This window comes from Spinacia oleracea, chromosome 3 (genome assembly GCF_020520425.1).
Source record: "Spinacia oleracea cultivar Varoflay chromosome 3, BTI_SOV_V1, whole genome shotgun sequence".
In the NCBI taxonomy this organism is placed as follows: Eukaryota; Viridiplantae; Streptophyta; class Magnoliopsida; order Caryophyllales; family Amaranthaceae; genus Spinacia; species Spinacia oleracea.
Genome location: NC_079489.1, coordinates 130128645 through 130152997, shown reverse-complemented (window position 1 = coordinate 130152997; position 24353 = coordinate 130128645). Strand labels below are relative to the sequence as shown.

The window sequence follows — 24353 nt, the reverse complement described above, 5'->3', positions numbered from 1 at the left end:
CCAGTCAAACCGGTTCAAGTATTCCGGGACGGAGGGTGCAAAAAGAAATTAATTTTTGACAATTTTGCCAAAATCTTATAACAAAACACCCTTTTAATTTTATCCTGGTTGATCTACCTCCGACGAATAATGAGAAAGTATAAATCAATATTTGATATGTATTTCAAGATACATATCACCCACTAAACGACAAAATATGCTAAAGACAAACGTCAAAATCTATTTTTTTTGAAAATGACATCGGATTTTGAAAAATGACATCTATTTTACCAAAATGGCACATATTTTTTAAAAATGACATCTGTTCTTTGAAGATTGGGCACATATTTTAATATATTTGTCTTATTTCTATTTTATCGTTTATTAGGGGTGATATATATCTTGAAATATATATCAGATATTAGCCTATCCGCCCTCCGATTATACGAGCTAGCGTTTACCATCCCTGATATGGAGCACTCTGTAGGATACTAGAAACAAAATCTCTCTATCGAAAAGGACAAAGCTGCACCCTGACATCGAGTGTCGTGCTAAGTTCCGCACATGCCAACACGACCCTCGTCATACTTGTATCTCTCCCCCGCAATCCACTCTCATTTTTCTTCTTCGTCTTCGTCTTCTTCTTCTTCTTCTTCTTCTTCTTCTTCTTCTACTACTATATAGCGTAATAGTACAACTGTATAAACTCATTCCAAATCTTTAATTAATTATCTCTTTTAAAATTACGAGTAATTCTCTATCCCCCACTTTTCTCCCCTTTCCCTTTTGTCCTTTTTTGAGGAGAGAGAAAAAAGGAAAGAAAACGAGTTTTACCCACTTACGGAGTACTTTCCTACTACTACTACTGAAAGTAAGTCTGTGTGTGTGTGAATGTCTGGTAATTCCAATTGAAAAATGATGGATCCACAGCAAATTTCGACGCCGCAACTACAACCCCATGACGGTGGAATTGGAACCGGAAATGGGATGATGAACGGGGGAGGAATTGACGGAAATGGGGGTCATATTGGTGGGATTAATGGTGTTTTGTATGTTAAAGTCATGACTGATGAACAACTTGAAATTCTTCGCACCCAAATCGCGGTTTATGCTACCATTTGCGAGCAGCTTGTAGAGATGCATAAAGCTATCACTGCGCAACAAGATCTTGCTGGTTTTTCTCTCTCCTGTTTTTATGATTATATTTACCTTTATTTACTGCATTTATTGAACTGGAGTTTGTTTTTTAATTTAATTTCCCTGACAAATTCTGGGTTTTTGACTTTTATTTTTTTTATGGGTTTTAATTTTATTGGGTTTTGAGTCTGACAACCTGAAATTCTGGGCAATTTGCAAATTTTAAAGTAATTGATTTTAAGATGAAGCCTTAATTTTGGATATTTCTGCAGTAATTAGGTTAGGTGTTATCCTTGTTTGTGGAAAGTAGAAATTGATCCAATTGAACATCTAGTTCTCACCCCCTTCCATGGTGGTTTCAGTTTCCCATTCGGTCCGAAATTAAGTCAAGTTAAATCATTGATAGTGTAATTCGATCTAGTAATGTGTCGAATATGTTTGAATGGAGGGAGTAGTTTAACAAGGAGAGTGTGAATTTCTTTTGACAATTTATTCTTTATGGGGGAGTTTCTGTACTTGTATGAGAATGTTTTACCTGTTCAGATATCTCATAAATGTTGTTGTTTGATAAATTGTACTTTGTGAATTACATTTGGCACAATGGTCAAGGAAGATCATCATTTATTAAGTATACTGGAGTACAATCAAGTCCCATGCCCTCTTTTGCATTTGGTCTTGTTGTGCATTAATTGTGATTTGGTTGAGCTTTGAAAAGTTTGGGTCCATTTGTGAATGCTTCTTCAGGATAATCTTAGCAACAGTGAAAGAAAATAATGTGTTAAAAGAGTTTAACATAATGTTCTTCAAATGTTCATCGATTTGATGTATTATTTATGATACGATCTCGAACTTACGAGGGCATTTGCTTTATTTAGGGAGATCAAATTGTAACACTGTCTAATGCTACTAAGTCCTTTATCATGTTAGAAATATGTCAAAGGTAGTAGTTGCATAAGAAATTGAGGTGGTTGACTGACTTAGCATTATATTATAAGCTTGTTAAAGTTTTTGATCCAGATGATTGTATCCTTGATGAATATCTCACTTCATAACACTTTTTTTGTGTTTCTTATGATTAAAACAGGAGTTAGGTTGGGAAATCTGTACTGCGATCCATTGGTCACTGCTGTGGGGCACAAAATTACTGCTAGGCAAAGATGGACTCCAACACCAGTGCAGCTTCAGATCCTTGAGCGCATCTTTGACCAAGGCACAGGAACTCCAAGCAAACAGAAGATCAAAGAGATAACTATTGAGTTGTCTCAACATGGGCAAATCTCTGAAACAAACGTCTATAATTGGTTTCAAAACAGGCGTGCTAGATCAAAAAGAAAGCAGCAAAACAACAATGCGCAAAATAATGCTGAATCAGAGGTGGAAACAGATGCAGAATCACCCAAAGACAAAAAGACTAAGCCTGAGGATTTCCAATCTCAGCCTAACTCGATGCTGAGGGCTGAGGATTCTTTTTTCCAGAACCAGGAGATGAGTTCGAGTATGCACACAATTGACTCACAGTCTGGCAAAATGGATTCTGTGTTTGCTTCTGATGGCAGTTCAAAATCAACCCAGTGTTTCAGCCAACTAGGTTTCTATGACAGCATCCTGCAGAACCCAAGTATGTAGCTACATGAATGTTATCTTACCAACTTTATTGTCTATATGTATTCAATAAGCTCTTTCCCCATCCCTGCACCCTCTGTTCGTTTATAAAGTTTACTGTTTGCGCCTGCCTCCCTTTCACAACGAGTATAAATTAGCTGAATGTTGGCTAAATATGACTGCTTTTCTTCTGTCAAGCATGTGATTTTATCAGTTCTGTTGTCTTACTGTAGATTTTAGAAAAGTAAAATGAGGGTGAAGGGTCGGATAGAGTTGTTCCAAACAATTAATCAGTGATCTTGACTCATACCTTCTTGTATCTCAGTTTTTCTAAAGTGCGTTCAGGCAGTTCAGCATTTGGGTGGTGGTGTGGTGGTGGTGGGGGTGGGGGGGGGGGGGGGGGGGTTAAGATATGAAAATTTCCTTGAATGGACATTAAATGCTGCCATGTAGGTTTCTTTTTGGAAAGGCATTTAGGTCATAGATTTTTCTCAACACCCACCCTCGGCCCCTCCTCTTAACTCTTTAGCCACGCAATGGAGTTTGGAAATGAGGAGTAAATACAAGCCACTAGAAAGACACCTTAACTCTATCCCCTACACTTAAATCTCATTATACACTAACTGGGCGTCATTCAGTATTTTGAACATGACACCAGAAGGCAGTAAAGGAAGGCCATAATTTTGAAAGAACGGTTGCTGCAGCAGTGCAGCTTAATAAACACTTTTTGACTTTGCTTCAACTTCGCTTCTCATGTTGATTTTCTTGTTTAGTTCATAAAATTTCCCATAGCTAATGGGCTAACAGCAGCTTATTTGAGAGAAGTCGAGCTACTATTTTTTCCCTTGCTCCATTTCTCCATCAGGTCGTTTCAGGTCGCATGTTCTTTCTGTCTGGAGGTTTGCTCCATACCCAGCCACTTTCTGTCGGATTTCATGCAGTTAAATTAGTTGGATAATTGTTGCAATAGTTCTTCATATGTTCGAATGGGAAAATAACTCAGTGGTTTCCTATTCACCTTCTGTCTAAAAGAAGATGGAATTCTAATGTTCGAAATATGGAGTATAATGGATAACCTCAGCAGAAATTGGAATAAATGCATATGGCCCATAGCCCATAGGGACGGTGAAAGTGTCATTTTCCCCCATTACTCTCTTCTATCTCATCCAGCAAGAGCCTACTATTTTTGCATCCGAAACCATCTTGTTTCCAGCACCAGTTTGCTTCTGTTATTTGTGCCTTCATTGTTGAATTTTCATTTGACTATCAGTTGTGTTGTATGCCAATACCTCATTTATAGCAAGCATGTTAGGGACATTGGACTTGTTGATGTTAATTCATTCACGGCAGATTTGCTGGAGCTTGTGTATGGGAACTGTTAGTGTCGAATTCTTTACACTGTTAAAACAGTTTTCTAGCACAAGTATTTACTCATCTTGAATAAGTCCTTGAAACTTCTCTTGTGATTGGGGAAAAAAAAACACATGATGTAAAATAATTGATTAAACGCTTGTTTCTTGACATTAACTTGTTATCTCATGATTCTTACAAGTATTACTAACTGTCTAAGTACTTGTGGAAGTTGTTCACCGGTTTTTTTTTTTTTTTTTTATTATTATTGTAAATGCAGGAATAGACGATTTGATCGGTAAGATGGAAGTGCCTGGAGGCTATAACGCGTACCAGTCAACAGAGGACTACAGCATGACTGGCTGATATTTAACAGTTGTTGCTACTACTCTGGTATATATATTTATATTTATTTTTCATGGAAAAAACATTGTTTGCAGTTTGAAGCCAAGCCGGGACTCATGCTGAGATTTCTGAGCTAGGTAGCAGCGAAACCACTGATAAAGGAATTGGAACCCTTTGAAACAATGCCCTGAGAGTGATCAAGTTCATTTTATATAGTCTGTAATGATACTAATGATGCAGCTTATTAAACTTCTGGTGTGTGAAAATGGTGGTGAAATTTTTATTTGATTTATTTTCAGTATTTTTGAAGTCTGATACGTCAAAACTGTAAAATCTTTGACGGATTCATGACAGCTACATTTTATTTTTTCCCCCAAAACCGCCCCGCTTGCTGGAGAGTGGTGTGGCTTGTGTTTATGTAATGCAGTCTTCATGAAATTGAGATATTGTATTATTGTATTTGTATGCTGTTCAATTACTCACCTATATGTAGTGATTCTATTTGAGCTTCGTATATATAGTTCTTACCTCTTAGGGCTATGCAACCTATGTTTAACATTTTCGATCTTGAAAATAAATTAAAATGTTTTTGGCTTCTTGTAAAGACTCAAGATCATCTTTCGGGTTTCATAACTAGTTTTAAATAAATGAGGTATAACATGTTTTGTTAGCCTTAAGGGAATTTTAGTTCATGCAGCATATGACATAAGTTGAACAATTTTCATCAAATTGGTAACATAAACTAACGTGATTAATATTTACATTGATTTAACAACGTTGATTAGGTTGATTATTATTCTCCTTAATTTGCTCAGAAGATCAAAGAATGTTTAACTTAAAGGCTCCACATCCATTGAAGGTGGGGTACAAGATCACAGAATGCATGTGCTTGCTGTCCAAGACTCCAAGTATTCCTTAGGTGTTATTGACGAGGTTAAAGCTATATTTTCTTCACCTTATTTTTATTGTTTATTTTTCGTATAATAAGACCGGATAAAAAATAAAAATAAAATCAAATCAGACCAAAAACAAGAATCATTCAGACCAGGGAGAATCAGATCAGATCGGGTGAATAATCCAACTCAAGTTGTCGATTGGTAGAGATGGCCAGTGGGTCGGGTTTGACCCAGCCCGCCCTAACACAACCCATAGTGAGTCACATGGGTCGGACACACTTATGACCCATGACACAACCCAACCCAACCCGGATATTTTTTGAGGTATTGTGGGTCGGATTTTTTCAACACAACCCATTTCGACCCACCCCATCGGACCCGATACAACCCGCCACGGCACACCCGACCCACCCAACCCAACACACGAACCCAACCCACCCAACACGAACCCAACCCACCCAACACGAACCCAACCCACGAAACTCATCATAATTTAAACAATTTTATATGCAAATGCTAATAAATTCTAATTTTATTGTGTAAATATAAATTAACCCATTTATGTGAGTAAGTGAATTGCATAAAAATTAATTAATTTAATTCATACAAATATTATAACCTTTTGTCGCTAAAACTCATGTGAACCCACCGAACTCACATCTGTCGCAACCCACCAAACCCATCAGACCCACCCGACCCGCACAACCCACCTCGACCCACGTCCCATCATGTACTGTGTCCATTTTTTCCGACACAGCCTACGACTCGATCCACCCTAATTTAACTGAGACGGGCCGTGTATCAATTATCCCCGACCCACAACCCAGCCAACCCGACACGTTGGCCATCTCTATGAATTGGACTCAATTCGTCATTGGCTAACATTGGTTCGTCGTTGTGAACTGACGGAAAAATCTGCAAATCAAATAAATGATATATTTCCTTGTATAAGACGATCGTTGCATTGATATAAATGATGTTCAGATCTTCCATTTGATCTGTCCTTGCAATGATTCTTGTTTTCTATGTTATTACAGCAATCCCTTTGATTAACGAGTTGATTAACTAATCACAGAAACTTTTATTTCTTTCTTTCTGTCCTTCCTCTTTTGACGTCTCCGGTGCCCAACACAATTATCATTCACTACCAATTCAAGTACATTCTCTCTCTCTTCAGTCTTGATTAATTTATAGTGTTCATAGTTTTAATATTTTACATTTTCAGACTGTAATTCATATATTTAATTAATAATTAAAGTTATGACATAGTTTTACAAAGTTTACAACATCGTAGGTGAGGTTATTGTTGGAAGTATTTAGGAAGATGTAGTGGGATTTAGTTTATTTGTGGTTAATTGATTGAGTAATGTTGATGATCTTTGAGTATGGAAGAGGAATTACAAAGATACTTTTGTGGGGAATTGTTCTTGTTGTATTGACTAATGCTTTACAATGGTACATATTTATAGTAGTACAATGTTGGTGGTTTCCACCACTACACTTCTCTAGACTATTCTATTCTAGATTATTCTACTTTCTTCCCATTGTAGATAGTTCTAGGTTTTTCTACTCTTAGATATTTGTTTAGGATAGTCTAGATATTTTATTACATGCTCCTAGATTTTTCTAGATTACAATTACATGTTCCTAGATTTTTCTAGATTATAGTTTTTAACACTCCCCCTTAATCTGAAAAATCTTGAACTCCAAGTTGTCGACGAAATTGGATGAATTTTTCTGTTGAGATTGCCTTTGTGAAGATATCCGCGAGCTGCTCCCCGGTCTTGCAGAATTGTAGCTCGATCTCCTGCTTCTCGACTAGTTCTCGGATAAAGTGATGACGTATCTCGATATGCTTCGTGCGGCTGTGGAAGACTGGATTTTTTGTCATGGCTATGGCAGACATGTTGTCGCAATAAACTATTGTTGGGTCTTCTGTCGGCTGTCGTAGATCACCAAGAATTCTCTTGAGCCAGACTGCTTCACATGATGCACCTGTTGCTGCAATATATTCTGCTTCTGATGATGATAAAGCCACAGTCGCTTGTTTCTTTGATGACCATGAAATGGCTTTAGTTCCCAACTGGAATACATAGCCACTTGTACTCTTCCTGTCGTCGATACTACCAGCCCAATCACTGTCGGTGTATCCCGTGAGCTTGTAGTCATCTTCAGTCTTGTATAATATTCCATAGCTTTTTGTGCCTTTGACATACCGGAGGATTCTTTTTGCTGCTGTGAGATGAGCTTACTAGGTTCGCTCATAAACCTTGACACGATGCTAACAGCATGTACGATGTCGGGTCTTGTGTGTGTAAGATATATGAGAGATCCGACCAAGCTTCGATATATTGAGGCATCTACTTTCTCCTTGCCATCATATTTGGAGAGCTTCTCATTGGGTGCCATTGGTGTGACAAATGGCTTGCAATCTTCCATGTGAAACTTCTTGAGTAGATCGTCTGCGTACTTTTCTTGTGATAAGAAGATCCTTCCTGGTCTTTGCTTGACTTGCATGCCAAGGAAGTACTTCATCTCTCCAAGGTCGGTCATTTCATATTCCGACATCATGGCCTTCTTGAATTCTTCGACCATTCTTGAGTTAGTACCCATGTAGATAAGATCGTCTACATAGAGGCACAAGATGAGAAAATCATGTGACCCTTGGGTCTTTATATAGAGTGATGGCTCACTTGGGCTTTTTGTAAAGCCATTTTGTAGAAGATAGCCATCAATCTTGCTATTCCATGCACGAGGAGCTTGTTTGAGCCCATAAAGGGCTTTTCGAAGGCGATATACCCTTTCTTCTTGGCCTTCAATGACATATCCTTGAGGTTGCTCAACATATACTTCTTCATTGAGCTCTCCGTTGAGAAATGCAGATTTAACATCTAATTGAAAAACTTGTAATTTAAGTTGAGCCGCAAGTGCGAGAACTGACCTGATCGTCTCCATGCGGACTACTGGAGCATATGTCTCAGTGAAGTCGATTCCTGGTTGTTGTGAGTAGCCTTTTACGACCAGACGAGCCTTGTTCTTTTGAATTGATCCATCTTCATGCTCCTTGATCTTGTAGACCCATTTGAGGCCTATCACTTCCTTGTCTTCAGGCTTGTCAACGAGCTCCCATGTGTTATTTTTCTCAATCATTCGAATCTCCTCGTTCATTGCTTCGATCCATTTGTCTTCTCGTGTTGCTTCATGAAAGCTTAGTGGTTCACCGGCAAAGAGAGCCATGATAGCATAATTGCATTCATAATTCTCCAAGTAAGATGGAGGACGCCGATCACGTTGAGATTGTCGAACTGCTTGAGTTGGTCTTGAAGAACTTGAAGTTTATGTTGTGCCTTGTGAACTGAAAGGTGATCTTGGGATCCTTGGTGATGATGGACTTGATGATGATTGTGTTGCTGGCTGAATTGGGCCTTCTTCTCCATTTGGGCCTAGTGGAAGAATGTCTCCTTGAGAAAGTTCTGGATCATTCTCGTTCCATTTCCATTATGCTCCTTCATCAAATTTCACATCTCGAGAGATGATTAATTTCTTGGATTCGGGATTGAAGAGACGATATCCTTTTGATTCGTCACTGTATCCAATAAAGATACATTTCTCTCCTTTTACATCCAACTTTTCTCGATTTTCTTTCGGGATGTGGGCAAATGCGATGCACCCAAAAACTTTAAGGTGCTCAACTCTTGGCTTTCTTTTGTGCCAAGCTTCATAGGGGGTGACTTCCCTAACAGCTTTTGTGGGAGATCTGTTAACAATATAGACAGCTGCATGGACAGCTTCCGCCCAAAAATATTTAGGAAGATTTTTCCCTTGCATCATGCTACGGGCCATTTCAGCAATTGTTCGATTCTTCCTTTCCGCAACACCATTTTGTTGAGGTGTGCGTCTTACTGTTAATTCCCTTTTAATACCATGCTTTTTACAAAAGTCATTGAATTCACTACTTGTGAATTCTCCCCCACGATCTGTTCTTAAAATTTTCAAATAATGCCCACTTTGTCTCTCCACGAGGGCTTTAAATTGCATGAAGTGAGAGAATGCTTCTGATTTATGCTCCAAGATATATACCCACATCATGCGTTAAAAAGCATCAACGAACAATAGAAAATATCTTTTTCCGCCGAGAGACGGAGTTCTGGTAGGGCCCCATATATCTGAATGAACAAGCTCTAACGGAGCTCTAGCCCTCCAGGATGATGTAGGGAATGGCAATCTATGCATTTTGCCATATATACAGCCCTCACATATTTTTCTTTCATTATTTATTGGTGGCAGTCCAACCACCATTTCCTTTTTCTTTAACAGTTTTAAACTGTCAAAGTTTAAATGCCCGAATCTTAGATGCCACAGTGTGGATTCATCAACAATGGAGGAGAGAGTCATATTATTTTCTAATTGCATTTTTAAAGGAAATATTTTGTTAGGAGTTATATGGACTTTTGCAATTATTTGGCCATTTTTCTTATCATATATGAGGCATATATTATTATCAAATTTCACCATATAGCCTCTTTGAATTAGTTGGCCTACACTTAATAAGTTTTGTGTAAGCCCAGGGACATAGAAAACATCATGGATGAATTTAGAGGAGCCGTCTTTTGTTTTAACGGAAATAGTCCCTTTGCAAGCAACATCTTGGCCACTTCCATCACCAAGTGTAATTTGAGTTTTTATGTTTTCATTTAGACTGACAAATGAATTTTTATTGCCAGTCATGTGGTTTGAACAACCACTATCAATATACCAAGTGTCACTTGGTTCATGTTGGGCATTTAAGCAAGTATAAAATAATTGATCGGCGTTTGTGTTACTTCCGGTGAAATTAGCCTCTTCTTTTTGTCGGTACCAACAATCTTTCTCAAAGTGAGTGTGCTTGTTACACCTTTTACATTTATACCGACAATCTTTTGTATTATGGCCATTTTTCTTGCACAAATTGCAATATGAACTTGATTGATTATTTTCTCGACTCCCTTGATTTTTAAAATTTCCTCTCCCCCTGCCACGGTTATATGAACTTCCTCTTCTTGATTGATAATTTAAACCGTGACCATTTTTATTTTCTCCATTGTTAGAAAATTTTAGTTTAGCTTGAAAAGCTTGTTCTAGTGGCTCTTCTAAAAAATTACGCATTCTTTCTTCATGAGCTAAGAGTGAACCCATTAGCTCAGTTAAAGTGAGTGTTGATAAATCTTTATTAGCTTCTTCTATTGCAGCCACTATGTGATCATATTTTGCTGTAAGACTTCTTAATATCTTTCTTATAATTTTAACATCTTCTATTGTGTCTCCATTAGATCGAATTTGATTAACGATGGTTGAGACTTGATCAAAATATGATTGAAGATTTTCATCTCTAGACATTTTTAAAGTATCAAATCTTCCCCATAAAGATTGTAGTTTAAAGAGAATTACCTTTTCGGAGCCTCTATATTTTGTCTCCAAGATGCTCCAAGCCTCCTTGGTCGTTGTAGCAGCCATGATGGTAGGAAGGATTGTTTCATCTACTCCACGATAGATTAAGGATAGGGCATAGTTATCCCTTATCCTATTTTGTTTGTATTGCTTCCTTTTTGCTTCATCCCAAGTAGCCTCTTCAATGGCATCCTTGGGTTGTTCGTACCCATTTTGGACTAGCTCCCACAAATCTTGTGAGATAAATACAGATTTCATTTGCATACACCATTGTTGATATTTTCCCCCTTTAAATAAAGGTACCCAATTAACTTGGGGATAGTTAAATGTGTTTGAGGCCATGTATATTTAAGTGGTGGTTTAGGTTGTATGCAAGAATTATTGGTTGTTTTGGAGGCTTTGGAATAATTGGCTCTTGATACCAAATGTTGGAAGTATTTAGGAAGATGTAGTGGGCTTTAGTTTATTTGTGGTTAATTGATTGAGTAATGTTGATGATCTTTGAGTATGGAAGAGGAATTACAAAGATACTTTTGTGGGGAATTGTTCTTGTTGTATTGACTAATGCTTTACAATGCTACATATTTATAGTAGTACAATGTTGGTGGTTTCCACCACTACACTTCTCTAGACTATTCTATTCTAGACTATTCTACTTTCTTTCCATTGTAGATAGTTCTAGGTTTTTCTACTCTTAGATATTTGTTTAGGATAGTCTAGATATTTTATTACATGCTCCTAGATTTTTCTAGATTACAATTACATGTTCCTAGATTTTTCTAGATTATAGTTTTTAACAGTTATTGCTTTCGAGGTGATGTAATCCTTGATGAATAATCTCTGGGGTATTTGATTTTGTTTTGTTTAATCAATTGTGAGACGCTACATTAAGAAATAATTAATCTTCACCAACTATTTCTTCATATTTTTAAAATATAATTACAGAGTATTAGAGATTGATTATTACTACTCCCTACGAGCCATTAGATAAATTTTAGGTGGAGGGGTTATCTTGTTAAATGTCACAATAACGCCGCAATAAGGCAAATGCTGCACTCCCTCAATTTTTATTTGCTTGTATTACTTGCATGGGCACACAGTTTTAGGTGGCTGGCAAAAATAATATTAAATGATGCAAGTGTAAATTGTTTATTGGCAAAATTACAAGTGGGGTATAAACACTCATTTTAGTTAAGTGATGTAAAATATATTTGGAGAAAATATAAAGAATTAACAAGTGAGGACTAAAGATTGGAAGAAAAATTACAAAACAATGCAAAAATCTTCCAAAAGAGGAAATGATGCAACTTGCAAGTAAATAAAAACCAACTTTAGGTAAGATGGAAGTAAATAAAAACGGAGATATGTAATTTCTGGGACACAAGTATCATCCCGCAAACCCGCAACCTTATAACCTACGAAGTATTATGCTAGTTGGCATTCACGCAAATAAACCATTTGAACGATTTGCCTGATTGCCCTCATATATTCTCTTCTTTTACAGTTTGCAATAATTTGTGGAAAAAGGAGGAAAAAATGGAAGGGGAAGAGAATGCAAGTCATCATATTCCATTAATTCAACGAGTAGATGAAGGAGTCATAGAAGATAAAGAAGTAATAGGAGAAGGATCCTTGAGTAAAGCTGAAATATTTGATGAAGCAAAGAGACAGTTATACTTAGCAGGTCCACTGATTGCTGTAACAATCTTACAGTTCTTAGTCCAAGTTATTTCAGTCATGTTCGTTGGTCATCTTGGCAAGCTACCTCTTTCTAGTGCTTCACTCGCCACTTCCTTTGCTTCTGTCACTGGATTCTATGTCTTGGTTAGTTAAGTTCTGATCACAAACTTGTTTCGTTGCAGATTGTTTTACATGAGTTAAAACTGAACTATCTGATGCTTACTTAGGATTACCAAGTATATACTCTGATGAACCGCCTTATGACTGTTATATTGTTACTTGTTTTTGTTAGAATATGCCTCGAATCAGTCATGCCCCCCCTTACTGCAACGCCCCAACACACGTTATTTGTTATGGTACACAAGGGTTATCTGTTTTGGGCGTATTTTCTGGGCTTTTCCACGTCTGTCTAGAGAATATTATATAAACTCTCTAGGTCATAACCCAATACTATTCTGTAATCTGTACCCCTCAAGATCGATAAATCTCCTCCGCCTTGGATGTAACTAACACATCGTTAGTGAACCACGTTAAATCTCTGTGTTCTTTATTTATGTTATTTATAATCTTTCTTGCTTCCGTTATAACATTTACAAAAGCTGAATGACTGATATTTGAAATGAACTCTTATATCAGCTGGGAATGAGTAGTGCATTGGAGACACTGTGTGGACGATCCTACGGAGCTAAAAAACACGCAATGCTTGGCCTTTATACACAAAGAGCCATGAAGTCCTTCTAGTGTCTAGCATTCCTCTATCACTCGTTTGGTTTTACACTAAGGATATACTTATCTTCTGCCACCAAGACCATGAAATAGCAGAGGGAGCAGGAACTTTCAACCAGTGGATGATCCCGAGCCTCTTTGCCTACGGACTACTTCAATGCCTCACCAGATTTTTCCAGACTCAGAATATTGTGCTCCCTATGATGCTGACATCCGGTGTAACAGCTGTCCTACATGTTTTAGTGTGTTGGGTTCTTATCTTTAAGCTTGAACTTGGCATTAAAGGAGCTGCTTTAGCAAACAATGTATCATATTGGATTAACTTTTTCCTGCTGGCGATTTATGTCAAGTTTTCTCCTGCTTGGATGACGACTTGGACTGGGTTTTCTAAGGAAGCATTTCATGATTTATGGAACTTTCTTAAGCTTGCTGTTCCTTCTGCATTAATGATTTGGTATGTCTGTACTCTGAAATTTCACATATTCACATTATTTTTTTGTGTCAGAAATTAATTTCTGTATCAACTATTTGTGCTGTAGCCTCGAGTATTGGTCATTCGAAATGGTTGTACTTCTAGCAGGTCTTCTGGAAAAGCCAAAACTTGAGACATCTGTGTTATCAATTAGGTTTGTGGCCTTATTCAGTTCTTGGATAGAAGCTCCTCTTTTTCTTGCGGAAATAGTTAATGAAACGCTTGCTTCTTTTGCAGCCTTAACACATGTTGGATGGTCTATATGGTATCTGTTGGCCTTGGTAGTGCCCTCAGGTAACTTTTTCCAAACTAGTGCTAATTTCCCTGTCACTTCATCATTAACACCCCAATTTCTTATACCTGATCATCCCATTATGTCGGGCCGGGTCAAACCTCGGACCGCTTTTTGTGTGCCCAAAAACTGCTATTTCGGGCTAAAGATAGCAGTCTTTTTTGGGCCGGGTCAAACCTCAGACAGTTTTTTGTGTGCTCAAAACCCGCTATTTTGGGCCAAGATAGCAGGCTTTTTTGGTCGGGCCAATTTATAACTAAAAGTGTAGTTTTATGTTGCTCAAAACCCGTCAAAAAGTAAAAATCAGCCCGACCTGAAAAAGGGGCCTATAAATCTGCCCAAAACCTGCTAATTTCAGGCCGGGCCGGGCTCAAGTTGATCAGGTCTACAATTTCTATATGGAGTACATTGCATCTTATAATTGTAATTGCAGCACAAGAGTATCAAATGAATTGGGAGCTGGACGTCCAAGAGCAGCCCGGTTAGCCCTGTTTGTGATGGTCATTATATCAGTTATAGTGGGCTTAGTAGTAGCAACAACGACTATTTCAGTACGATACACATGGGGAAGACTGTATAGCAATGACGAGGAAGTAGTGAGATACGTAGCCAAGATGATGTTACTTCTTGCCATTTCCGATTTCTTAGATGGATTTCAGTGTGTACTTTCAGGTAGCTACTCCAATTACTACTAGTTGTCTCCCAACCCATTTCTTTGTGATTGTGTTATTACTTTGTTCTAATTTTTTCGAGGAACATAACATGACATAACATAACTGATAGGAGCTGCAAGAGGTTGTGGGTGGCAAACCATGTGCTCAATCATAAATCTTGGAGCTTATTACTTTGTGGCACTTCCTTGCGCGGTGTTCTTTGCTTTTATCTTGCATATGGGAGGCATGGTAACACACACACTTGAACTTTCTGCATTGTCTACATCTGATCAGTTCACACAATGACTTTGAATCCTTCAATTTTTCTGGGAATATATGCAGGGACTGTGGATGGGGATTATCTGTGGACTACTTGTTCAAGTCATAGTGCTTGTCACTATAAATTTGTTTACAGATTGGAATAAAGAAGTAAGAAACATTTTTTTTCTTCTTCTGGTATACTACATATGAATCTTTGCTGATATTGTTGCCACTTCAATTGCAGGGAAGTAGAGCGTTGGCCAGAACGTAGAGTTCATGGAACAATCACTGAAAACTAGAAGATTATGCATATGGGAAACTCAGATGTAGCTAAATGATACTCAACTCGAAGATTATAACTCAGAGATTAGGACAGAGTTCAGAACTGTGGCACATTGATTGCAACATGAAGAATAACATTGTGCCTTTGGCAAATTCTGAGATAGCAATCTAGTTATCTCCTTTCTGTTAGAGAAAACACTGCACACAGAAAATTGTTCTTTTATCATTTATTAACAAGAATTAAATAGAGAATAATGCACCAAGGTAAGTTTGTTCAATTGAAGGGGCTAGCTGTTGTAATTTTGGGTTAAAAGGCAAAATACGTAGAATAGGAGTAAAAACGTGTTTAGGAAATTGTTGCGCCGTGGTAACCAAACCACTGCCTTGAAAACGAGATTTTGTGCAATCGGGGTGCACAATTGTATCCAGCGATTCGTTCCCTAAGTTTTATACAACTCTCAACACACAAACGCACTTTTGGTGATGAGATGGATTCACATACATTTATGCCCAAAAGAATAAGAAGGAAAAAGGTTTGAGGAGATATGAATAATCTGTTATGAAATATAATATGGATGTCCATTATACCCCGTTAATATCTCCGGAATATAACTGTATTGTTCAGTTAAACCCTAACTATTGTATATTATATGTCCATTATAACTGTATTGTTCAGTTAAACCCTAACTATTGTATATTATATATACCCGGTACTATATGGAATAATACACACAACACTATTCTCTTTCTTACCTCTCTTGTTTATTCACAACACGGTACCATATGGAATAATACACACAACACTATTTTCTTTCTTACCTCTCTTGTTTATTCACAACACGTTATCAACACCAAACCCTAACCGACTAAGCAGACGAAAAACAAAGAAAGACATCTATCGTTGAGGTAAATATTATTATACTCGCTAATCTTATTATTGAAAATTTGAGATTGATATAGTGTACATGCGAATATATGCAATTGGAGTACATATGCGATTGAAAATTTGTTAATATTTTTTTTTTGTTTAGAATAGAGTACCCTGCATTAGTTTAGTTTAGGAAATTACAGAAAATTTGGGGATTGTCTTCCTCCACTTCATCACTGTCAGATGGAGGACATATACATATTACATCATTGTCTTTACAAATAGCTCCATAAACATCCAGAGGGGGGTTAATATTTACAAAAACAAAGGGGGCGCAGTTTTGAGCCCTTGCTTTCTTAGCCACATGATCCGCATCCTTCACTCCTTGTCTCGACACGTTCCTTAGGGACCCTGTTTGCATTTTTCCAAGGTACTCCCTACACAATGAATATATGTTAGACATCCTGTCCGATGGGTTGTTCACGTTGTTAATTCCTAGCACTGCTCTTTCACAGTCCGATGAGATTGTAAGGTCATTCCATTTGTTGTTCAAGCACCACTTTATTGTATGGAAAATAGCCACGGTTTCTGCACACAGGGCGTCTGTTGCTGTTGTTTTTCCCGCCATTGCAGATTTCCAATGGCCGTCTTTGTACCTGCATATTGCTGCATACCCTACTGCTAGAGTTTGTTGGCAAAAGGAGGCATCAACCTGGACAGCAAGGTTAGAAGTAACCAATTCAAAGACGACAGAGTTTGGGTGTTTTCGGGGTATTGGGACTGTGGTAGAAAACTCTTTAGCTAGCCAAAGGGTATTCTTCCACATCGAAGCAATAGTCTTAGACTCCTTTTTAAACACCCATGCGTTTCTCCTAAGCCAAATACCCACAAAAAGTAAACAAAAACACTGGACAGGATGGCTGATGTGTGAGTCGGGGGTTCTTTTTGATTAATATTATACTCCAGCCACTCTCTAAAGGGGAGGGAAGTGCCATTCTGGGGGTGGTTAGCCTTTTGGGCTTCACCCCAAAATTCCGCTGCCCTAGGGCAATCCCGGAACAGGTGATTCATGTCCTCTTCCACATTTGGGCAAAACAAGCAAAAAGGGTTTGGTATAATGTTTCTTTGGGCCAAATGGACTGCACATGGAATTCTACCCCACATAATTAACCACAGGAAGAATTTTATCTTAGGGGTACACTCCACTCTCCACGGAATTTCTCAATCCCCAATTTTACCTTGAAGAGCATGGAATTCTTTTTCCCATAGCAGGGAGTACGCAGATTTAGAATCAAAGAACTTTCCCTCCCCCAAGGAACACACTGGAAAATCTGATCCCTTAGCCGGAATTGGGTTGGCTAGGATCCATTGATGTAAGTGAGGAGGCATGGTCACAGAGAGATTTCCAAGATTCCAAGTATTATTGATAATTATACTACTCACTGTGAGATTACTCTCATTCTCTTTTAGGGGCCCATGTATGATATCTCTTAATTTTCCTTTCCCGGTCCAGTTATCCTCCCAAAGGTTAATATGTTCCCCATTGCCAATGCACCAAACAGATAGGTCAGAGTACTCGAACCACCCTTTCCCCACATCATGCCAAACATGAGACCCTATTCTAAAGCTTGCCGGATATCCCCTATTAGCAATGTACTTTTCTCTAATCAAGGTGGCAGCAAGGTTGTTGGAGCTGTTCAACCTCCAACACAATTTAATCATTGCAAGCTTATTGAGGACCGTGGCTTTCCTCACCCCAAGCCCTCCCAATTTGGACGGTGCACACACTCGATCCCAAGACACAAGGTGGGTTCTACGCTTATCCTCACTAGAGTCCCATAGGAAGTTGGCACACAAACTATCTATCTCATTTAGAACTTTCTTAGGCAGGGAAAGGGATTGCATAGAGTAGTTGGCTATGGATGAAAGGGTTGACTTGATGAGCACTAGTCTTCCCGCTTTGGAGAGACATTTGGCCTTCCACGAGGCCAACTTACTACGGATTTTCCTAGCTATATGGCTAACTTGGCTTGCAGACGGTCTTTTATCTGTCAAGGGGAATCCTAGGTAGATGCCTAGGTCTGGACTTTCTGGAACTTTCAACAGGGAGGTGAATATAGCCTTATCCACAGCCGGGGTGTTATTTGAGAAGTAAAGCTTACTCTTTCCTGGGTTCATTTTTTGTCCCGATCGAGCATTCCCAGAAGGAGTCCAAGGTGTTGGACATCCCATGGAGGGTTTCCTGTGACACTTCTCCAAACAGGAGGAGATCATCAGCAAACAGGAGGTGGGATATTGGGGTGCCATTCTTTTTCAGGAGGAAAGGTTTCCACACACCATTCGATTGGGCTTCACATATAAGAGTGGAGAGATACTCCATACAAATGATGAACAGATAAGGGGAGAGGGGGTCCCCTTGGCGAAGGCCTCTAGAGGCATTGAATTTATCCGATAGGACACCATTAATTCTAATTCTAGAGGATGTGGAGGAGACACATTACATGATTAGGTCCGTGGAGTCCTTATCAAATCCTTGTCTGTGAAGGCAGAATCTAATGAAACTCCACTCTATTCTATCATAAGCTTTTTCAAGGTCGATCTTAAGAGCAAACCACCCCCTTTTCCCCTTTTTTTGTTTCATTGAATGAAGAATTTCTGACGCCGCAATGTAGTTTATGTCACAACCCCTCCTCAAAAGAAAGCTATTTTGGTCTGGAGATATAATCGAGTTGAAGAGGGGTCGGAGTCTGTTCACAATAACTTTTGACACAATTTTGGAACTCGTATTACACAGACTAACCGGCCTAAATTGCTTGATATTTTCTGGTTTTTCTGTCTTTGGGATCAGGCAAATAGAGGTATCATTGACGCTGTCAGGGAATGATTTTTCACTAAAGCACTTTTGACAAAGGCCAGAATGTCTGGCCACATGGTTCCCCAGTGGTTCTGGAAGAATTGAGCATGGTACCTGTGAGGGGGTCGAAAAAGCAAGAGGCTAATGCGTGACCTCGTCCCTCATGGGTGTGACGCTTCTTTTTGTCAAATCAAGTGTAATCGGATTTCCCGTGAGTTTACACCCAATTGACTAGTAATATAGGAGACGCCATTCAGTTTTTAACGACAATGAGAAAAACTGACAAAACCCGGTTATCGTGACATAAAGGGAGTGCAATTATGTTTGACCACGACGGCCGTAGGTTCCCTTGTGATCCCTGGTGGTGGGGATCGCTTAACGTACACCCGCAGGGTAGAGATTGAGGGTTCGGGGGACTGTAACTACCGAGAGGAGTACTCGCTCTTCGATAACTCCAGAGGCAGGATATCCTTACTAGCTCAGCATAAATAATTGAAGGGACATGCGTTAACTATTAAACTAATCTGAGTCGATTTTAACAATATGCAACATATAGTACTAGATCGAACGCGATTATCTGATTTAGATTGTTTTAAGGGACCTAGCATGATAATCCAATTTCCCAAAAATATCATACTTATTAGGCGTGATCGAACAATCAGATTTAGTTAGTTTAACAATTCATAAAAGGGCGAGGAAAGCAATTAAACCATGGAAAAGGGACACATTACGACGCACCCTTGAGAGGTGCGTCACGGTTCTCAGAAAACTAACCACTTTGACTTTGCTATTTCTCCTTTTATTTAACGAATCTCAATTTATGGGACGGGATACGTTCTGTTCGATTTATGGATCGATTGCGACAGAACGCGTGATCAGTTTTGCAGTGTGAGGCTTAGGCTTAGGGGTTCAGAGTCAATACTCAGAATAATCATTGTGTGTTGTCTTTTTCACGTCGAACTTAAGGCCCTATTTATAGAAAAGAGTTCGTGGAAAGATAGAATTGTAGAACTCTAATCCTCGAGGAATTAGGAAAAAACACGTCCCAGGTATTTTCAGCGCCCAAGGCTGGGCGTCAAAGATTTAGGCGCCCAGCTCTGGGCGTTGAAAATAGGATCCATGCAATTTCAGCGCCCAGGGCTGGGCGTTGAAATTGATGTTTGGGCCGTTTCTTTGTCAGATTCGGACTCTTAGAATCCGGAGTGTATGAGGCTTAATCGAGTCTTTTAGTGCGTATCAATTTTATGACGGGATGCGTCTAGGCCCGTTACGAACTCTAGGCTCGTTAGGATTTTAATTAATACGTGACTCTTATTTTCGAATCATATTAGGAATAGGATTCTCTCATAATTTCTATCTCATTTAGGATTTATGTTGGAGTGCAACACCTAATTCTGACAGGTTTCTATCTTTTATGACTTGCCACTTTTAACAACTACCCATTACAGCAGTTACTATTTTTAGCAGGTTTCCATAAATAGCAGGTTTCTATAAATAGCAGGTTTCGGGTGAAATGAAAAGGGGAATTGAGATTCGTCATTTTATAGGAGATGCGTTGTCAAGTGGAGATTTATGCTTTCATCATCGAACCTTCCCTTTCGGGAATGGGGACAAAAGTAGGTGTCTACAGTTAGCCCCCACTTTGACTGAGTCTTGGAGTAAGACGATGGTCAAAGTATTAGACGGAGTGCGTCGCACAAGCCATGGTGACCTGTTTTTGCGAGGGTCTCACGAGCCCCCGAGTGATAACATTTGACTTAAGGGTCATCACTTGAAGTGTCGACATATCCCTCACGTGTCATTGGGATTTGTCAACTGATAGTATAGAAACTTCCTCACTTTGTCATTGGAAGGATCTAAAGGTGCGTAGAAACTCCCTCACTTTGTCATTGGGAGTAGCTACAGATGTTTTCGAAATCAAAGCTATAAAGTGTAATTGGGCCTGGCCAAGCCCAATCACGAGGTAAAAATTTTTTGTTTTTTTTTTTAAAGATTCTCATTTTCAGGGTTAGCTAAACGAGAAAACCCCCTTGTTTTTATGGGACGTAAAACGAAGGAAAATCCAGCACATCGTTCTTTTTGGAAAAAACGGAAAACCAATACTTTAATTTTTGGAAAAAAGGAAAAACTACTCACATCGCTCTTTTTTGGAAAAACGGAAAACCAATAACTACTCACATCGCTCTTTTTTGGAAAAACGGAAAACCAAAAGCTACTCACATCGTTCTTGGGAAAAACGGAAAACCAAAAGCTACTCACATCGTTTTTGGGAAGAACGGAAAACCAAAGGCTACTCACATCGTTTTTTGGGAAAAACGGATAACCAAAGGCTACTCACATCGTTTTTGGGAAAAGCGGAAAACTAAAGGCTACTCACATCGTTTTTGGGAAAAGCGGAAAACCAAAGGCTACTCACATCGTTTTTGGGAAAAACGGAAAACCAAAGGCTACTCACATCGTTTTTGGGAAAAACGGAAAACCAAAGGCTACTCACATCGTTTTTGGGAAAAACGGAAAACTAAAAAAAGTTATCGCTGCAGCGACTAAGGACCTGCGCGGTTAGTGACGCAGACCCCGCCGGCTGAAGATGGCGAGCCTGTCCGCTAAGGGTGGACATCCCTGAATTCGTTTTTTTTTCGACTTGGAACTCGCGTGGTTGGTGACGCGGTCTTGCCCGCTGAAGATGGGCAAGTTCCTATTGCTTTTGTTCATCGTGATTTCTTTTGAGAATTTCTTTTCTTATTCATTCTCGCAGGAGCGAATTCTTTCGAGGGATGCTCGGATTTAGTTGTAACCTGAATGTGGGTTGACAACGTGCTTAGACGGACCATTGTTTTGTGGTCATCTTCTTTCGTGGTTTTGAGCTAGTCTTTTCGGCTCAATTTTGCCACTACCTGGGTCCTTGATTAGGAGACTATGTACGAGTGTCAACGGCGACCTTTCCTTGAGGTCGAAACCCGTTCTTTTGAGCTTACCCAAACATGGGACTGCGTATAGCGTAGTCCGGAAATACGATTTTGACTCCGCACACTCTTTGTTGGAGTATATATTTTTTCCGCGAGCCCCCAAGCACTTGGGCTTGTCGGTTACTTTTCGCCAAGAGGGGGACGTTTATAACGTCTTTTAATCATATTTGGGGCCGCGCTCGTACGTGCGAGCGGCCTTTATAGTGTTGTGCTATTTTGGCGAAGTCGTGGAGTGCGACTTCAGTTTTCGGGCGACAAAGTTTATTTTCAAATAACATCCGGTTTAGCTTGGCCCGGATTAATCTTTTGACAGACAAACATTTTTCTTTTTGAGAAACCAACGACTTAACAATATTCTTTTGGTGTTTCGAAGAATGACCTTGATATTTATTTTGTTCATATTTGGTTTGAAAAGCGTACACATATTCCTTGAGAGAAGTGTAAGTTTCGAACAAGTTCTAACATTCATTTTTGCTATTTGGGAGCTAAAGGTGCTTTTGGGCTTAATCTTAATTGCAGTGGGGCCTCGTGTCTGGCAACACGGTTTTAAGTCCTTTCCTGTTCCGCGTTTTGTGAAATCTGGGCCTTGGGCTACATTTCCGGCGCCCAAGGCTGGGCGTTAATTATTTAGGCGCCCAGCTATGGGCGCTGAAAGTCCTTTTCTGGCGAATTTTGACTTTCGGATTTCTTAACGCGTTTCCGAATGGGATCAGGATGTCACTTGATGCGTTCAGCTATATATAGGGGCTAGATACGTCCCTATTTTCCATCACTCTCAATTTCCTTCTTTCTTTGCTGCGTTTTAGTTACCCCTTGCTTTCGTCATGTCGATTCCTACTTTCTCACTCCAACGGGCTGTTAGGCGTTGGCTACGGGCCCTTACTCCTACAGAAAAGGCCTTGTTGAAAGAATACCACTTAGAGGCACTTTTAGGCTTACAACAAATTAACATTGACTATAATTTTCTGCACGCAGCCCTAAGCTTTTGGGATTCCGATCATCATGTTTTTGTCTTTCGGGGCAACGAAATATGTCCTTTGCCAGATGAATTTGCTGCGATCCTTGGTTATCCTATTAATGCTACCCCTGCCACTCCTGGCACTATTGAAGAGAGTAAAACAACCATAGGGGCTTTCCTAGGACTAGATGCTAACATGCTTGCTGAGATTGTTGTAGGTGATGAGGTTAATTTGGCAAAACTTGTAAAACACCACTTTAGGCCTAGTAAGAATATGACCGAACAGAAATTGAATGTTCGAGCCCTTGTATTTTGCTTGTTGAATCATTTTTTGCTGTCGAATAACAATGGTGAGTTCGGTGACATAAGGTTGATCCCCTTGATTAGCCAGATGGAAAGTTGTTATTCTATTATGCCGTTGGTTGTTGCCGAGACTTTGCTGAGTGCGGATGAGCTGAAGAAGGATGCCAAATCTGAATATTTTAAGGGAAGCCCCTTATTACTGCAGGTAATCGATTTTTTTTGCGCACGTATACATTGTTTGCATATATATTTTTTATTCGTCCTGCCTTGGGGCTGAGTTTCAGCGCCCAGGGCTGGGCGCTAGAATTATCGGCGCCTGGTCCTTGGCGTTGAAACTGCGCCCCAGGAACCGTTTTTTTATTTTTTTTTATTTTTTTTTATCGTACCCGTTTTTTGCAGATTTGGCTCGTGGAACGGCTTAGGCTCTTGGAAGCTCCTGCCGATCCTAAACATTATCGCCCTATAGCCTTGGGTAACCGAAAATATTTGCACCGAGGCCAGGACGAAGCCGAATGGGCCTCCTTTTTTACTCATGGCATCTGTTCTATTAAGTGGGTGGTACCATGGTGGGGTTTGACTACTATGACGGGGGGTTCTGATGTATCGGTTTATGTTTCTTTGTTGGGGCTATCTCGGCCCACTTATATTTTCCCTTATCGAGTCATGCGTCAATACGATTTAAGGCAGACTATCCCCCTTTCTGATACGGTACCACCTAAAGTAGCGGCCTTTTCACAAGCACGGGTTCTAGGGTGGGCTAAGTATTATGATGGTCTCCCGCGTTGGGCCGTAGCTACAAATGGCTTTGTGGGTCTTTCTGAAAACTACAAGTTGTGGATGAGCTCCGATGATAAAGCTGTGAGGACCGAGGCTCGAAATGGGGAGCCGGCTGAGCTTTTGATACCTCGTATTCGTGTTAAGTATGAGGGTCCTGATTCTGCCAAACCTCGTACCCATGGTATTAAGACTGTGAAAGCTCGTCCTGATCGAAAGCGAAAGGAAGTTCCTCCCCGTTCCAGTTCCAGGCCTAAAAAGATGCCTAACATGAAGGGGCTTGCTGTTGTTAAAAGAAATGCAAGCTCTCGCGGAGATCGTCGCCGGAACAATGTATGGGTTAGGAAGGCTCAGCCGCCTGTAGAAACAGTGACTAGTCTAGTTGATGATAATAATCCTTCTCCCACCATTGTCTGTGCCCTTGAGGCTGAGCGGGCTATAACTGAGAATGTTTCTGAAGCCTTAGCATCTTTGGAAGTTAGTGTCCAGGAGCCGGTTCTTATGGAGATTGATATAGGGGCAGCGCAG

At 39.6% G+C, this 24353-nt stretch overlaps 1 protein-coding gene and 1 pseudogene across 1 annotated transcript; both read left to right on the top strand.

Moving 5' to 3' along the window:
- The first annotated feature begins 571 nt into the window (after positions 1-571).
- LOC110775243 (WUSCHEL-related homeobox 8) lies at positions 572-4927 on the top strand. Its single transcript, XM_021979851.2, has 3 exons — positions 572-1153; positions 2201-2734; positions 4349-4927. Exons 1-3 carry the CDS (start codon positions 895-897, stop codon positions 4432-4434), a joined length of 879 nt encoding a protein of 292 aa, XP_021835543.1. The 5' UTR covers positions 572-894; the 3' UTR covers positions 4435-4927.
- Positions 4928-12126: 7199 nt separating this feature from the next.
- On the top strand, positions 12127-15699 carry LOC110775244 (protein DETOXIFICATION 16-like; annotated as a pseudogene).
- Positions 15700-24353: the final 8654 nt, after the last annotated feature.

Coding starts and splice junctions, on each gene's coding strand:
- LOC110775243 (XM_021979851.2), top strand. CDS start 895: ATGATGGATCCACAGCAAATTTCGACGCCGCAACTACAACCCCATGAC. Junction 1,154..2,200: donor TGCGCAACAAGATCTTGCTG/GTTTTTCTCTCT, acceptor TGATTAAAACAG/GAGTTAGGTTGGGAAATCTG. Junction 2,735..4,348: donor CAGCATCCTGCAGAACCCAA/GTATGTAGCTAC, acceptor TTGTAAATGCAG/GAATAGACGATTTGATCGGT.